The 17663-nt window shown below is 38.3% G+C and overlaps 1 protein-coding gene across 1 annotated transcript; it reads left to right on the forward strand.

Moving 5' to 3' along the window:
* On the forward strand, positions 1 to 9804 carry LOC106883692 (uncharacterized). The gene is made up of 9 exons (XM_014934803.2): positions 1 to 79; positions 1400 to 1597; positions 2078 to 2215; positions 2835 to 2977; positions 4376 to 4499; positions 5832 to 5951; positions 6663 to 6809; positions 7408 to 7649; positions 9112 to 9804. The coding sequence occupies exons 1-9, from the start codon at positions 47 to 49 to the stop codon at positions 9278 to 9280; spliced, it is 1314 nt and encodes a 437-aa protein (XP_014790289.2). The 5' UTR covers positions 1 to 46; the 3' UTR covers positions 9281 to 9804.
* Positions 9805 to 17663: the final 7859 nt, after the last annotated feature.

Consider the following 17663-nt stretch of genomic DNA (forward strand, 5'->3'; position numbering starts at 1 on the left):
CGTTGTAAGGGAGACAACTTCTGCTATTTGGTGTTCCAGAAAAGGTATGTCAGAAGACGAACTCAGAAAACTCGTTAATGTGAGTAGTTTTATTGTTCTTTCTTCCAAAACCAGCCCTGATACCCGCTAATTCTGTACATGTTCATTAATGTGTGTCATTTTTTTTAACATTAAAAAATCTCCAAAAACAATCACAGTAATGAAGACTTGGGAATCCAAAATTTCAAGATTGTGAGTCCGAATTTGGTCTGGAATCTTTTTAATTTACTCAAGGAGTCAGCCTAATTCCAAAATGGTATGATATGTTCGGCTATAGCCTCTAGGAGTAAATTTGAAAAAGTGTGACACACTGACATCCACATTTATTATATTTTATTATTATATTATATTAAGGCAGTGAGCTGGCAGAATTGTTAGCATGCCGGGCGAAATGCTTAGCAGTGTTTCGTCTGCCGTTAGGTTTTGGGATCAAATTCTGCTGAGGCTGACTTTGCCTTTGATCCTTGCAGGGTCGATAAAATTAGTACCAGCTACAAACTGGGGTCGATGTTATCAACTTAATCCCTTCCCCTAAAATTTGAGGCCTTGTGCTTCCAGCAGAAAGGATTTATTAAAGTTGAAAAAGTGTGACACACTGACATTTATTATATTAGATATGTTTAATTTTGGAGAAACTTTATTTCAATTAAAGTGTATTTTATAAATGTGCGTGTGTATGCATATATATGTGTGTGTGTATTAAAGAAAGTAAAAAATAAAACGAAAATGATAGTGTTCAGTATGTTGGCGACAGGTATGTCAAAGAGACATGGTGAAACAAAGTTGTACATCTCCTTCTTTCTCTCTCTTTTATTATTACTCCCACTGCCACCATCAACACTACTACTTTTAATAAAACATCATCCACTCTCCCTAAATTTTTTTGTCTCTCTTGCTCTCCCTCTCTTTTTCTTTCTCTCTCTCTCTCTTCGCCACCGCCCTAACTGTCTACTATTATTCTTACCCCATCATGAGTAATAGGAGTGTCACTGAATAGTGAGAAAGGGAGCCCTATGTATGCATGTATGTATATACAATTCCTCACAAAATGTCCAATGCCATTCGCTGCATATCTGGTCTTATATCAGAGTGACCTTCTCCTAGAGACATGCTTCAACAAAAGCTGAGGGGTGCCTCACTCCCAGAGGTCTCTCAGCACACCGGACACCATCCTATGTATGTATAAACCAGACTTGTAAGGGACTGGCTTCAAAAGAATTTGGATAGGTGTGTATGACATGCAAAGATGAGAACATTAAGTTTTCAAGCAAAACCTTTCATTGGAAAGAGACCATTTACTTTTATTTAAGTATGAACAACATAATTTCTCTGTTCTGTGTTTTTTTATATTTATTCACAGATTCCCAGTGCTAAATGGTCCCCATTCTATTCATCCCTTGTTGGTAGTTTGGTGAATAGAAATGGTATTTATAACTTCTTCCATGATTATCTACGACAAGCTGTCGAGGTTCGATTCCTGCCAACTTTAAATGACAAGAAAATTTACTCGAAACGATTGGCCAGTTTCTTTGCCTTGCAACCAATGAGCTATCGCGTAGTGAGTGTAAAACTTTCTTCTTGCACAATAACTGATGACATCTACGTGCGGAGAGAACATCAGCTCACGCACATACAAACACACTCTCTCTCTCTCTCTCTCTCTCACGCATGGCCATTCTCTGTCACAGTTACACATATTATCATCACCCCCTCCCATTACACATACACATTCTCTTTCTCTCACTCACTCAATCACACATACATATACACACATTTTATCTCTTTATCTTTCACATGTACAAACTGACACTTTCTCAAGGAAAACCCCATTTATTTTCTATTACATGTATACTCTTTCTCTCAGTCACGCACAGATTCTTCCTTTCTCTCTCAGTCATGCATGGCTTCTCTCTCTCTCTCTCTCTCTCTCATCCCCCCCCCCCACACACACACTCTGTCTCTCACTCCTACACACCTTTACCCAATCCTTTGCCTTCCTCTAATTCTATCCTCATTTTCTCCTCTCCTCCTCTATTAGGCTGAAGAATTACCATTTCTATTGTATGAAGCTGGAGAAATGGAAAGTTTGAAGGAAACCTTGTCAGACTTGAACCTTTTCCAACAATTGATGGTGACAGAACATGGCCAATATGATTTAATTCACTATTGGAAACTGGTAAGTTGTTTTCTCTCACTCTGTCCCTTCTACATCAACTACAATGGCCACTGCTTTGTCATTTTTATCAGGATCACCACAGGGGAAAGCAAAACCATTACAAGACTGATCATCCTATTCCACATTTATCCCTGAATCCTTGTCTACATCTGAAGTTATTCTGCTGTGTCAAGTATCAGCATCCATCCCTCTATACATAACCTATTATTGACAATTGACATTTTTCAGGCATTGTACACAACTTTAACTCACAATCCTTCATCTACGGTTATGATAGAAGACATATGACCAAAGTGACATGCAGTGAGATCAGACTTAAAACCTGGTGGTTAAGAATAAGGTCACCTCCATCCCATTCACCTTTCCTCCTCTTAACACCCTTGTTATGCTTCCCCCACTAATCACTAGGCTCACTTCTTCCTTCCCAGAATATTGGAATTCCTTGCTTGCTCATGTGTTCAAGTAACCTTAATGGCATCAGCGTCACCAGTCTGGGAGGGTCTACAACGATCATAACTGTTGCCCCTTCCTCAAGACACAACATACCTGCACACACACAATATTAAACTATAATTATCGTGGTCGTCTAAATCCTCACTTCTGCTTTTCCTTTTCCTAGTTTGATCATTTCAATGAAGTCAGCAAAGTTTATAAAGAACAACTTGAATATTTCAATGGTAACAGACAAAGTGAAGATTTCTTAAAGCTGTCGAAATCTTTGGCCCAATTATTCATTGATCTGTCTTTGTTAGACAATGCCAAGTAAGGAATTATCAACAGAATTCTCTCATCCAACTTTTCGTTTCTGTTCTAATCATTTTATAGTCTTTGTCTCTTTTTAAATGTTTGTCAGATGACATTTATATATATGCACTTTTTCTGAACTGTGAACTTCATCTTGGATGAACTTAATTTATCACAATTTTATATTGCAGTTTCTGAACAGTAGTAGAATTGCAAATAAGTCAAGTAAGAATTGACAAAGGCCACCTTCAGCAATAGATGGTGGATTTCTAGAAGCATCCATTAGCTTTATCACAGAAAGGGCAGAAAAGAAGAAGAATTCAGAGGCAAAACTACTTCATTGCTTGCAAGAGGCATATAGTAGAGATATCTATAGAGACGTGTTGGCCGAGTTATAGTGACATAATGCTGAAATACAAAGCATGAAAGTTGTGTGAAAGAAATGCAGTGCGATAACAAATCCACAATTTAGCTTTCAGCATGCTACAGAGGACCCATACCCTCCAATTCCAAATTGATGAGAACAGTTTTCCAACAACACTTTGCTGAGCTATTGTTGACGAGCAGCAGGTTAGAGACAATGGATCTTGATGCCATTGTCTCGATTGGCTTACCACAAACACCTGAGCAGGGAGGTGCAGTGTATGAAAAACTGATTTCAGCTAATGAAGTAAGTGATGTGCTGAGCTGCTGCCTGAAGCACAAATCATCAGAATTCGATGGCGTTCTCTAGAAGTCTTCCTGCCACATATCAGACTTGTTTGCTGTGTTGATAATCATCTGCTGTAGCTGGCAGCAAACTGTGGGTAGTTCCAATCGAATGAGTTGGTGAATGGTGATGCTACTGAGGCAGGACTCAAGTGAAGAGGATGTGAGAGAGAACCTTGAACCCGTAACTCTACAAAATAGAGAGTAAAAGATATTTTGCTGAGAGACTGGAGCTTGCCATGGACAGTGTAGTCAGATAGCATAAGTACTAGACTTAAAAAATAAGTCCTGGGGTCGATTTTTTTGACTAAAACCCTTCAAGGCAATGCCCCAGCATGGTCACAGTCAAATGGCTGAAACAAGTGAAAGATAAAAGATTATTATTGTTATAAAGGCAGTGACTTGCCAGAATCGTTAGCACGATAAACTAAGTACCAGTGAAACACAGGAGTTGATGTAATCAATTAGACCCCCCCCCTCCTGCCAAATTTCAGGCCTTGTGCCTTTAGTAGAAAGGATTAATATTATTATTATTATTCTGCCAAGGTCAACTTTGCCTTTCATCCTTTTGGGGTCGATAAGCTAAGTACCAGTGAAACACAGGGCTTGACATAATTGCCTAGGCCCCTTTCTCAAATCTGTACCTAGAGTCGAAAAATGTATTAGTATTATCAATAGTAGTTTACATATTATGTTCTATATTGGCAGGAAACTCCTGGAATCTTTGTTGCATGATTTTGAGAAGAAATATGGTGATGAGTTTGTTACAATTGTATATTGTCCATGGAACTTCTCTTGGAAGAGCCGGTGCTGTCATGAGACTGTCATTGAGGTAAGTCTGGCATGAGAGTCATTACCTTCTTTCAGTTTGGTGAAAACCAGATGATTAGGGTTTAACCAAGCAAGCCGATGATCAAAACAATTCCATCACTTTGACTCAGGCATAGTGTACCTTGAACCATATTCCTTCCTTATTTAAGATAGTAGGTTATGGTCTGGCTGCTATGTCTAGCAGGTAAAGTGATTGCATAGAGGCTCCTTTATAAAAGACATTGTAGATGTAGACCAAAATTGAAAAGCTCCAAAATGAGATCCAAGCAATCTCAAATCAAGCTACTGAAACAATGATTAGGGAGACAATGAAAGTGGGGAGAGAAACATTTGGAGGAGATTTACTCTGTGTGTGTGTGTGTGTGTGTGTGTGTGTGTGTGTGTGTGTGTGTGTGTGTGTGTGTGTGTGTGTGTGTGTGTGTGTGTGTGTGTGTGTGTGTGTGTGTGTGTGCATGCGTGCATGTGAAAGAGAGAGAGAGAGATCTGGAGTTGGCAGCAAAATGGACACCATACAGGAAGACTTTTTCTGTAGGAGTACTAATCAATTAAGAAATAGATGGACCGAGGATTCTGCCAAGTTGGCTACGATCTGAGTCGTGAGAAGCCTTGTTAGATGCAATGCCACAGAGATATCCTTCACATTTTGGACGGTGGTTTTGCAGGAGTTGTGGCACTGGACAAATGCTGTCCAGTTTGCAGCTGGATGTTTTTCTGCAAGTATGTTCTTTCCTAGAACTGGTGCAGGAAAATTATAAGTGAAACACCGAGAGAATTTAGGGTCATGACTTTTGGTTGTTAGTGGGATGTGAAAGGATGTGACTAAAAGGATAATTTTAACCTCCCACCGAATTGGTTCTGATAGGGTTGATGCATATTCACTCTACTGAACTTTCTACACAATATGTTAATTTGGTTGTGGTCGAATATTCCACATACCCATGTACTCCTAACATAATATACACAGTGTGTAACAAGGTTGGATCTTTGAATTACAGACACATTCTATTTGATGAGCTTGTTTACAGTGTTTGTTTACCTGTTTTACTTTCAAGTTAAGGGTCAACCCAAGGCTATGGTAAAAGAACTTGCTCAAGGACCCACACAGTAGGATCAAAGCAGAAAACTCATGATTGTGAAACAAACTTCTTAACCACTTCGATACATCTGAATCTACACTGTCATAAAACTGATGGAGCACTGTGATCAGTTATCTCACTGAAAGAGCAACAGGTTCCGAGGAGGAAAGGGTTATTGTATAGAATTGGCACGTGTCTCTAGAAATATTGTAGAATTGCTGTGTATTTAATGTTGTTTTCTCTTCTCTTCTCCTCAGCTGCTCCAGTTACTGGGAAGTGTTTGCACTAAACAGAATGATTTGGAACAAGCAGAAACTTATTACCGAGAACTTCTGGACAGATTGAACAGTGCAAAAACATGGAAACAGAAACTTCAGGTCTTGTTATAAAATGTTCATGTCTAGAACATACCTGGGATATATCATGGAATATATGACATACCTGTGGTATATAAAGGAGATACAGACTCTGAAGTCTATAAACCAGTGGGTTAGGGTTAGAAAAACCTTCAAAGACTATCTTCCAAGTATCAAGAACAAATGAGTCGAATGGAATACACGTTTGTCTAATAATATAATTAAATGGATAAGCTTAGGTTGCAAGCTAAGGAAATAAAGATAATAAAGTATGCTTGCTTTGTGCTACCTATTTCCACTCTGGTAAAGTGAATATTCATTTGTAATATTAATGTCTTGCTCTGTGTGACGTGACATACTTCAGTGACAAACCATAAACTACTGACTCTTTTATTGATTGGGAGTTTATCAGGTCAAGTTAAATATCTAAGACTGTCTTTGGAGATTAGGATTAGTTGTAGAGTTGGCTTTAATGTTAATGTTTAACTTTAATGTCTAAGGTTAGTGTTATGTTTAAAGTTAGACTTAAAGTTAGAGTTAACTTTTAGTTAAGTTTAAAGACAGGTTTAGGGTTAAGGTTTAGCTTTAGAAATAGGGTTACATTTAAAGAAAAGATTTGTGCTACAGTTTGGCTAAGGATTAAGGTTAATGTTTAGATTAGGGTTAATATTAGTTTTAAGTTTAGGATAGATTTCAATAAACAATAATGATTAACACTTATTTGTGTTTCAGCTGTGTGAAGGCTCCCTGGGTCTGGCTACAGTTTTTCAGATGAAAAACAACACAAAAGAATCTGAAAAATTGTTGCTCCGATCTCTAGAGTTAGCATCTGAAGTGTTTGGTCCCAAACATCACTATGTAGCAACCATAATTAATAAGGTAAATCTTTCTCCTTTTTATCTCTTTCTCTCTCTTTCCTATTTCCATCCCCTTCTCTCACACTTTGACAATCTACTCCATTTCCCTAAGTGGTGGTTTGAACTCACCACTTACCAACCTGTTTTCGTATATATCCAGATTGCCCACACTTAGTAAATTCCCTCCAAGATTAACTCCCTCACCTCTGCTATATACACATAAATGCTTAATGCTTAATCTCTGGTTTCCCCAAACCAACTAAGTTCCTCTCCATGGCAAAGTCAGCAGTAGCTTCAATGAATCTAACATTACATCTGGCCAAAATCCTCATTAATATATGAAATGTATGTCATTCACAAAAATGTTCCAACACAATAAAGCTCTCTGCTTTGAATTGTGTGATTCAAAAGATGGCCAGTGCTATATGCCGACTTCTGAAAGTAATCCAATGAAAATTAAAAAGGCAAGGTAAAAGATACTGCATGATCTTTCTGTCTCTGAGGGGTCAGTCCTATCAATCTATCACTTTCATCAGTTTTCTCTTTTTCTTCAAAATCTGGGGATAATTTAAGTAATGCAGAATAACAAGGACAATTTTCTTTTACATCTTCTATTTTAGCTTGGTCAACTCTGTTTCCATCAGGGTCGACTGGATAAGGCTCTCTGTTATTTCCTCCAAGATTTCAGATTGACCTACAATAATGCAGGCTGGAATTATCCACGACTAGCTGGGATCCTTAATGATGTGGCATTGGTCTATGATGAAAAAAATCTTGAGGAGTGTGTAACACTGTACGAGTGTGCTTTAGCCATTATGTTGAATGTGTACGGGACTCAACATGTGGACACTGCAATGATACGGTGAGGAACTAATTTGAATATGACTTTTGGTTGGAGAAGTTATTGATTCTACTGTAGCTACTGTTGTTGTTGCTGTTGTTGTTTAGCACCAAGTCAGTTCTGAGTGAACAAGCCAATGATGAAAAGTGTTCTAGCCATGACCAACCTAACTTTTATTCAGATATAGCTTGTTATAGAATTATACTGTTATTAATATTTGTGACTATACTTGTTGTTGAGTAGATCTGTCATGTAGAAGTTTCAGCCACAGTACTCCTGTCTTGTGTGTGTGAGCATGCGCGCATGTGCATGTTAGGTAACAAAGGCAACTGAGGAGCGATAAGTTTTAACAAATGTTGCTTTAGTGTAATGCTTAAAAAGAAAGGAAAAGATCCTGACATTTCAGATGCCAGAAAAATAAAAGAATGAGGAAAAGTGACAGCAAAAATAAAAAGAATGAGAGAAGGTGGTTGCAATATTAGATATGTGCAGGTGTGTATGTGTCAGTATGTGCTAAATAACCCCTTCTCAGATTTGATCCACAACATCTATGAATAAAGGTGGTCCAACTATGACCATCACCTCTTCATCCATGCATAAGGTATTTAGGGTTACATTATCTAAAGTATGGTACAATAGTTAGTATTAGTGGTTGTAGTTGTTGTTAAGCCCCAAGTCAGGTTTCACCCAACAGAACTAGGGTAGGATTTCAACTTCCACTAACCCTTAAATTAACTTTATCTTTTATTCTTATGGATCAATAAAAAGTACCACTCGAGAATGAAGGATTAGTAGAAATGTAATAATCTCAAATCTGAAGACTTGTATTGCCTCTTCCAGTTCTCTCTGTTTTGGGTTTAAATCCTGCAATGACCTTCTTGGGTGATAGATTTCATTCATTGTCACTATTTGGCACCTTAAGTATCAAGCGGTGGAGTTTTCTTTGTTGCAAACATTTGAGTTAGATTTACAGCTTGAGAATATCTTCTTCCCTTTCTCTGACCAGCTCCAAAACTGTGTAAAGGGCCATGGGCAATACCTTCTCTCCTAAAGAGTTAGAAAAAATACTAGCAATTTGGTAGCTGTTTCTAGCAGGTCGAGTAACTGTGTAAATATATCACATCAGCTCAGTAGAGAAATGTGGTCACATGGCTCAATGAACACAGTTCCATTTACAAGAGGAACTGCAGCTCTGTATACAGAGCAAGGAGATAGTTGTTATATATTACATTAACATCAGTAACATGTAATATACAAATGTGTTCTTTGCTAAATAACTGTAGCAGATGAACTGAAGGGTGGAACTCAATCATATCAGTAAAGTTTCAGTATATGTGTGTACACACATGAACACACATTCATATGCCTGAAGTTGAGCAAAATTTGCTCCAAGAATTTCTATTCCAACAGAAGTTAATTTTTATGTTTCCTCTGCTCCTCCTATTTCAATTATATTTTACTTCTCTTTATTTTCCCAACTCAGGTACAATCTAGGAACAGTTTATTTTGCTTCTAACCATTTTGCCAGAGCGAAATACCAGTGGCAAGAAGCAGTGAAAGTTTTTGAGTGTCTTCTTGGAGTTGAACATCGCAACACAGTTGCAGCAGCTGATGCGGTCAGGGAGGTGACTGTTTTAGTAAACTCAAATTAGATTTGAGATAAAGTCCAGAAGCTTTCAGAAAGCTGGATTTATTGAGTAAAAAATTATCAGAATGATATCACTATATAAATGTAATAACATACTAGGATTGTTTATTTATTTTGTTTGGAGAATAGAATTCAACATAAATGTACACACACACACACACACACACACAAACAAACATTTCAGAGTTGCAATTGTTTGAAAAATGACTGGCCCTGAAACTATATGTTGAAATCTTTACCTCACAAAACAGCCATTTTAACCTTTTAAAAACACACTGAAACTGTTCTATTTCCTTCACAATCATTTTTTAATAGGATAGTCGATTAGGAAATATCAGAAAAGTTTTGTTGACTTTCTGTCACTGAATTAATTCCACTGCACCTGTTGAAACTCAGTAATTAATCAAATTTCTAAACTTTAATGGTTTCTTTCATTCACTTCTTCATTTTTCTTTCTTTAATTACAACTGTTTTTGTCATTTGTCCTTTTGTATCTGAGTGGATTTATATATATTTGTTCTTTTGAACCTGCGAGTAAATTATTTCCTTCAGGATCAGTTTTTCACTTTTCCTTTCATTCTAATTTGCTGTTTGTAAAGTAGATATACATTTATGCATGTGTCTTTTATCTACCTAAGTAACTTCTCCTTACGTATAGAAAAGTGAACAGATCCAACAAGATGAACAGAGCCATATGCCTGCCGTAAATTGGATGGCTGTGATTGCCACTACACCAAGTAGACCTGAAAATTTTTGATCATTAAATTAGAAGCTTTAATATCTGTATAAGCAATAAAGTAAAAACAAAATTGTTTTGATTCACTCGGGGTCCTAAGGAGAATTTGGGGAGGGGTAAGTAGATTACATTGACCCTGAAAGGATGAAAGGCAAAGTCAACCATGGCATAATTTGAAAGCAAAGATGAACAAAATGCCACTAAGCATTTCGCCTGGCATACTAACGAGTCTACCAGCTCTCTGCCATATATCCAGGTATTAGTATTATATATCAATTACTTCAATATGGTGTTATTTCTCATTCAATCACATCAGTGTTGAAAGAGTTGTATAAATAGTAGTCTTTTAAATACAATGTTGCGCTATTGAATGCTATTTCTGGTGAGATAGTAAAGCTAGTATTGTAGCAAAGGTTTCAGTCACTTGTCATTGCCTCCATGGGATTCAACATTCAAAGATCATGATATCAGCAATGGCCTTGATTATGATTTCATGACACTGGCAATGGTGATGACTACAATTTCACTTGGCTTGATGAGTCTTCTCAACCACAACACATCAACAGAGGTCTCGGTCACAAGTCATCACCTCCATGAGGCCCAACATTCAAAGATCAGGCTTCACCATCTCGTCTACCTCTTCCTCAGATTCCCTCCACAGTTAGAGATCAACACTTCTTTACACACATGTTCTTGTTCATAAAGCAACACATGACCAAAAGTGCATTCATCCTTCTTGCACACCACATGTGATGCTTCTGATGCCCAGTTTCACTCTCAAGACACTTACTCTCTGTCACATATGTACACTGACATTGTACATCCAGTGAAGCATTCTGGTTTCCCTGCATTCAAATTTTCACATGTCCTCTGCAGTCACAGCCCACATTTCACTGCCATGGAGCATGGCTATTCACACACAGGCAGCATACAGCCTGCCTTTCATTCTGAGGGAGAGGCCTATTGTTACCAACAGAGATAGAAGTACACTGAACTTTGCCCAGCCTATTCTTATTCTAGCAGCTATGCTCTTGGAAATTCCACCTCCACTGCTGACTTGCTCACCTAAATAATGGAAACTATCAACTATTTCTAGGTTTCCCCTCTGGCATTTGATGGAGTCCATTTTCTTTACATTTCTAGTGTTTATTGTATCTGTACTTCTGCCACACACACACGCACATACATTTGAGAATCGAGATATTGTTGGAGAGAAGTGTGTGCAGATGGATAATGGTATGCTTGCACTTAGTGATGTGGACAAGAAAGAGGCATGGAAAAGCAGCTTCTAACCAGAAGCTTGTGGAGATTCTCGTCTCTTTTGAGGCGAGTTAATGTGATCAAGATTGAAATTCGTTAAGTGCTGCACATATATTTACATACACATTAAAGGTTATGATAGCGGACGCTTGTGCAATGCAATGTTTGCTGGGATCGAGCTGGAAACCATGTGGTTACGGAGCGAACTTCTAAACTAGAAATTCATACAAGTTGTTAACAGTAACTTCACTATTGTCCAATGACGCTGCTAACTACTTGTGCTATGTAAATGTTAAAGTAACTGCCTAGGGACTGGAGTAGAGAGGGGGGGGGAGGAAGCAGTGATCTTTTGTAACTCACCTGTCTGACATACTTCCTCTGTCATCAGCAAACAATAGAAGGATTGTCAAATATATTTCCACAAAAGTCAATTACACACTTAAGAGAAAGGAACAGAAACGATAAGAATGTGATAGGGGTGGGGGAGGCGCCGCCCTACATTTTTGTTCAGCCATGTGTCTAACAGTCACCTTCAATGAAGCATTTTGTCATTTTTGACATTTCTACATGTGTCTGTCTGATCAATAATCTTGTCAAGTTTAATTAGTTCCGACAAATATTATTGCAAATTGCATACGTGGGTTGCTGTTGCTGTTTAGAGAGTCTTGAGTATATTGGGATTGTTATTTGGTCTGGATTCAGACTAAAGCGAGCCGAGTTAATACAAGAATTATAGTTATTGTTTAATAATCTGGCAAATCTTATACAGATGATCAGTTGATGCTTAATTCTAGGTTAATCATGAACACTTCGAACGCTCTATGAAAGATTGAATACCTGTTTTATTGATTTCATTGTGCCAGAAGAAAGTGTTTGCTACTTAATCATGTTGTTCTTTTTAAGAATGTATTGTATCGATATATTACAAATATATAGAAACACACATGCACACGTTCACAATCAGGCACATACGTACATACATACATACACATATACGCATGCTTTAGTCTCTCTCCTTATGTGTATGCAGGAATGTCTATGTACAAATACACACGTGTATGTATGTATGTATTAATAATATTCAAAATACGTACGTTAGTATATATACACAGATGCATTAGGGAGAACTCGATGCAAGAGTGCAGCAGAATTACCATAAGCCATTTTCATAAAAATATATATCTAGATATACTTATGTCCAAAATCACTATGGATATTTACCCTGGAATAGATCTGATTTCATCATTTAAAAAATAATTTATCAACGGAAAAGTTACAAGTAAAAAGACACTCTAATCACAGCACACTAAACTTATTAAATACAAATAACAGAGGACTTTTGTAATCACGGTCTTTTTAAAAATTCAATCCATGGCTCAATCGTTAAGTGGAAAATTTTGCAATCGTAAGACCTCAGTTTTGATCCAACTGAATGGGAAGTTAGTTGTCTTTTACCATTGGCTCATGCCGATACTAAAGACAATAGAAAACATAATAGAAACTCACGAGAGTGAGGTTTACAAAGCTAAAAAGAGACCAAGAAAAACAAGGAATATAACAATAAAAATTCAAACAAGGATGGAAAATCACCCAGGCTAATTCCTTGTTAGTCTTGCCGCTCACAGTCGCCTTTCGTTAAATACACTAGAAAATAACACTTCCTTCTCCAGTCTTATTTTCTTCATATGAAAAAAATTGTGGGAAGCTTAATCAGAGATAAAAAAAAAATGTTTATCTTCAAATCTTTCAGGTAAGTCCATGACACCACTTCTTTTGTGATGGCCACGGGGTGATAGAAGACTACGTGTTCTTCGTTGCCAAACAAAGATGACGGGTCGATAGCTGAATTCATCCCACACGTAACAGTAGCTTTTCAATGCAAGCCCAAAGTCGGTGATGCTTGGGTCCTGTACAAGATGATTTCGTTGCCCTGTGCGCATCTCGAACAAATTCAGCAGTTGGCACTTCTGTTCCTGTAGAGCTTTTGTCGAATAGAAGATGCCTTTCTACCAGAGCACTAGTATACCAAAGAATTTTGGAAGTTCTCCATTGTTACCGAATTGAGAGTCATCAGGAAAAGAAAATGCCCAGTTTCTCCTCATCGACGGCCAGGATAGCTTACAGGCAATTGTCTCCTCCACTAACCGTCTATAGAACACGAGTTCGCCTCCGTTTTCGTTGCCTCAATAGTGAAGGCGTTAACATTCAGTTACGTTCGCCTCCTTCACTGTCTGGTTGTTCTTATGTCGATATTATCAGCAAGCATTGCACATATATCAAATAAAATACTTTTAACAAAACAGAATATACAGCAGGCAAAACAAGATACACAGAACTACGCTCGGCTGTGCTGTGGAAGAACGTAATAACAATAGAAGAACGGGAAAATAACATTAATGTTTTTGAAAGAAGGGCGACGAACAGATTACAAAGACAGGGTGGAATCTAGTGAAGAAGAGGTCAGAGCGAATGGAAATCAACAAACGAAAGGGTGGGGACATGTATCGAAAAATATGAAATATAGAAATATAAAAAAAAATATGAAAATGTAAGTCCTAAAATGGGGAAAGCCATCTGGGGCAAAACAGGGCATTTCACACAGCCCTAAACATCTTTCAAATACCTTCTACCTGCCAAGCAATTACAAACGCATATTGTTATTTGAAACATTCACCTAAATCCGGTTGGTCAATTTTATTATATAAATGATAGTTTAAAGAAAAGAAACTGACGACAACTTGGCCGTCAGGCAGGGGAAAATAAAGATCAATGGTGGACACCAGAGTAAAATGATCGATAAGAAACGATACACGTTACTAAGACTTGCAAGCAGCGCCTGTTGCCGCTGCGACTGCTGCTACAAGCAGCAGCACACTACAATCGTTGCTACTACAATTCCTATTGCCGCTGCTGTTGTTTCCGCTGTGAGTACTTAGCGACTGTTGTTAGGATAAGGATGTAAACACACACACACACACACACGTTATTGCAACTTATGACATATCAGGACACAGACGCAAAAGACTGTGCATAATACCAAACTTAATGTATGTGTGTGTGTGTGTGTGTCATGATATTTGAATATCATGAGATTAAAATACATTTATCCTCATATGTTAAATTCAAATTACGACAAACGTAAATAAACAAACGAAGTTTGCTTTTAGAAGCGTTGAGATGTCTTTTAGAAAGTTAAAGAAGTGATTTTAAATTCTCAATCGCAGAATAATGCTAATAATATAGCCTGAACAGGATAAACTATCCCTATTTTGCAGAGATAAGTGTAGGTGGCTAGCTGTGGACACGAACTCACATCCCCGTGATTACATGTCACGATGCTTTGACCGATTAAGCTAAACTACCCACTACAAATTCCTCTGCAAATTTAAGATGTTGCAAAATAGGGGTAGTTTATCCTGTTCAGGCTATATTATTAGCATTATTCTGCGATTGAGAATTTAAATCACTTCTTTAACTTTATCCTCGTTTATCACGGGAATTTGATTCTAAAAACACCGTGTTAAATAAATCGCTGATAAATGCGAAACAGAATATAAGAGGGAAATAGGTTTCATCCGGTGACCCCTTGTTGTTTCCCTAACCCTAACCCAAATAACACCTTGAAGGTACGGCAGCTCGGAAAACTCACTCTGATCGTTCTGATAAGAAAAGAACTCCTGAATTTGTTGGTGAGATCCAGGTGATGTTTGACAAGGATCCCTCCAAGTCAGTCAGGGACATGAGAGTGTCTGAGTTTCTTATTAGACAGGTAATGCATGCACACATTTGGCATTCCTCATACAAGATGAGAAAGGGCCAATTTTTATCCCAAGCCATCAAGACAAGAGAAAAGTCCTTAATGCTCACATGGGGATGTGGGGTATAATTATCCAGTCTGGGAAACGTACAAAGAACAATTTCATAACCACTAACAATGAAGTCCCACCCCTATATGACCTTCGTAAAGAAAAGAGCTACACAGATCATGTACTTGGGCCACCTACCCGACCTGTTTGTAGTGCTAACAACCACAAAATATATTTTCTCTCGCAATTCCTACGACCCTTAATAGAATTATCTGCAGATGTATGTGATAGTACAGAAGACCTCCTTAGCAGGATCCGCGAATGCAACAACACATGTGACCTCAGTGACCACATCGTTGGTAGCATGGATGTGGTATCCCTGTATCCTTCTATTGATGTAGACTTTGCTATACAGTTAGTTTGTGAGAGTAATATGATATTTAAAAATGTGGATGTATATGAACTCGGCCTCTTCCTGACCCTGACTTGTACCGACGAATATCTGTCATGCAATAATCTTGTATATGCTTGTCCCACCCAGCGATGTCCAGTACTACCGAAATCAACATCCTCGTGGCAGACTTAGAGTAATGAGGAACGTATCCCCACTATGCCAACCACAACAACGACAACAACACATCCAGCACCATATATTCCGAATGCAACGTTCCGGATACACACAGCATGATAGAACCAGGGTGTACAATGGAACGAAAACAAAATTCGAACGCATCCTAAGAGATGCTGAAAACGGTATATGGCCCCTGTACCGCAACAAGTTCTGGAATAGGTTAGAGGGGGAGGCCAACAAAAGAAATAAGAACGATACTTGGTATGATAACAAGAAGTTTCACAGTGTAATGTTTGTTGATGCTACACCTATGAACGTATTAAGTAAGGCATTCAAGAAAATCCTGCACACAACTGGCCTTAAGATCAAAGTTGCAGAAAAGACAGGTAGGACTATCAAATCTGTATTATGTAGATCATATCCGTTTGATAGAATCATCTGTCAAAATAATTGTGCAGTATGTCCTACCAGATCAAGTGCCAAGAAGGAGCTTGCGCGACTAACCCAGAGTCATACATTGGTGAGACTTCTAGGAGTATCAATGATAGGCTCAAAGAACACCTGGACAACTACATTGAAAAAAAACAAACAAACTCCATCTTCACACGTGTGCGTGTGAGCGCGTGTGTATACATGCATGTGTGTGTGTGTGTGTATACAACCTTCGACAAGGTAACAGTCATGTATACAACTTGAACAGAGACATATCAGTGCATAAACATACGTTCATATGTACATGTGTATGTATGTATGTGTGTGTGTGTGTGTGTTTCCGTGCTGCTTTGTTCATCTCTCTCTCTGTCTCTCACACACCACCTGCAGCATAATTGAGAAAGGAAGAGTTGCGGAAAGCTAAGACAGAGAGAATGACGGTAGGAGACGGAGAAGGAAAGAACAGAAGGGAGAGGGGGAGAGTGTCTGGTGAGAAATGAAAGAGAGATAGAAATTTGAGGGAAGAAATAGACACAAAGAACAATGGAAGGAGAGAGGGGGGACGGAAAAGGGGGAGGAGAGATCAAGTGTTGTTTCGTTGCCTAGCAATAGAAAAGTCACTCAATCAGCCAGGTATTTATCGATCTTTGATTAATTATGTAACAAAAATATAGCTATGGACGTTGTTGGTGTTTACTCCAGATCAGTCGGGATCCTGGCACTATGATCAAAGAAGTTTCAGCCATAAACACCCCAGACACAGTGAATCTGGGACATCATTTAATGTATAGTGGTTAATCTCAGTAGCTTTAGTTTATGGCTGGTCGTGGTCTCCCGTGGTGAAACCATCTGATAACGACTCCGTTCAGAAAGCTGGAATAGAAGATGCCATTCGAAGAAAGACCACTGTACAATGAATAGTCACAAAACCAAGCTGTAGCTTTCAAATGCCTTTTACTCCAGATCACAAATATATACAAGCTGAATAAACCGCGAAAGGGATTTAGAAGTGTTCAGCTTCTGTGTATCCTGTATCATATCCGTTCAATGTCTGTTAGCTGTTGCGTGTGTTATGCAAGAGCTAATGAGGTCAGGTCCTTGCACTCTGCTGTCGCGATGACAAAGAGAAAGGACTGAGTGCCGGAACCTCAGAGTTATACGCTGTGCCACCTAGTAGTGAGCTATTTAGACAGCTAGTCAGGGGAGGTAACTGCGCCTACAGCACCCCGACTCTTAAACCGCAAACGGTCAAACAAAACGAAGGCAGGCGAAACGTACGTGCGCAACAGAAGGGCACAGAATAATGAAACACGGCAAAACAGTTGTATAAACAATGCAAGAGTACAAACATGGAAGAAACATGCAGAAAAACGTGTCTGTTCTTGTAGAAAACAAAATGTATGATAGACAGAATCCGAACTATAGCAGAACAATTGAAAATATACATTGCAAATGTGTAAAAAGAAACATTCATCAAAGAAAGATGTCCAATCAAACAGAACGAAGTATGATACAAAAATCTTGTTGAAAGATGTGTGTGTATGCTGCGTATGTATGTATATATATATATATATATATATAT

The sequence above is a fragment of the Octopus bimaculoides genome, chromosome 14 (assembly GCF_001194135.2).
Source record: "Octopus bimaculoides isolate UCB-OBI-ISO-001 chromosome 14, ASM119413v2, whole genome shotgun sequence".
NCBI classification, from domain to species: domain Eukaryota; kingdom Metazoa; phylum Mollusca; class Cephalopoda; order Octopoda; family Octopodidae; genus Octopus; species Octopus bimaculoides.

What these genes read in the sequence shown, in the direction of transcription:
- LOC106883692 (XM_014934803.2), top strand. Translation starts at nt 47, where the DNA reads ATGTCAGAAGACGAACTCAGAAAACTCGTTAAT. An exon ending in TAATTCACTATTGGAAACTG is followed by an intron (nt 2,216 to 2,834) that starts GTAAGTTGTTTT and finishes TCCTTTTCCTAG; the next exon opens with TTTGATCATTTCAATGAAGT. An exon ending in GTGGACACTGCAATGATACG is followed by an intron (nt 7,650 to 9,111) that starts GTGAGGAACTAA and finishes TTCCCAACTCAG; the next exon opens with GTACAATCTAGGAACAGTTT.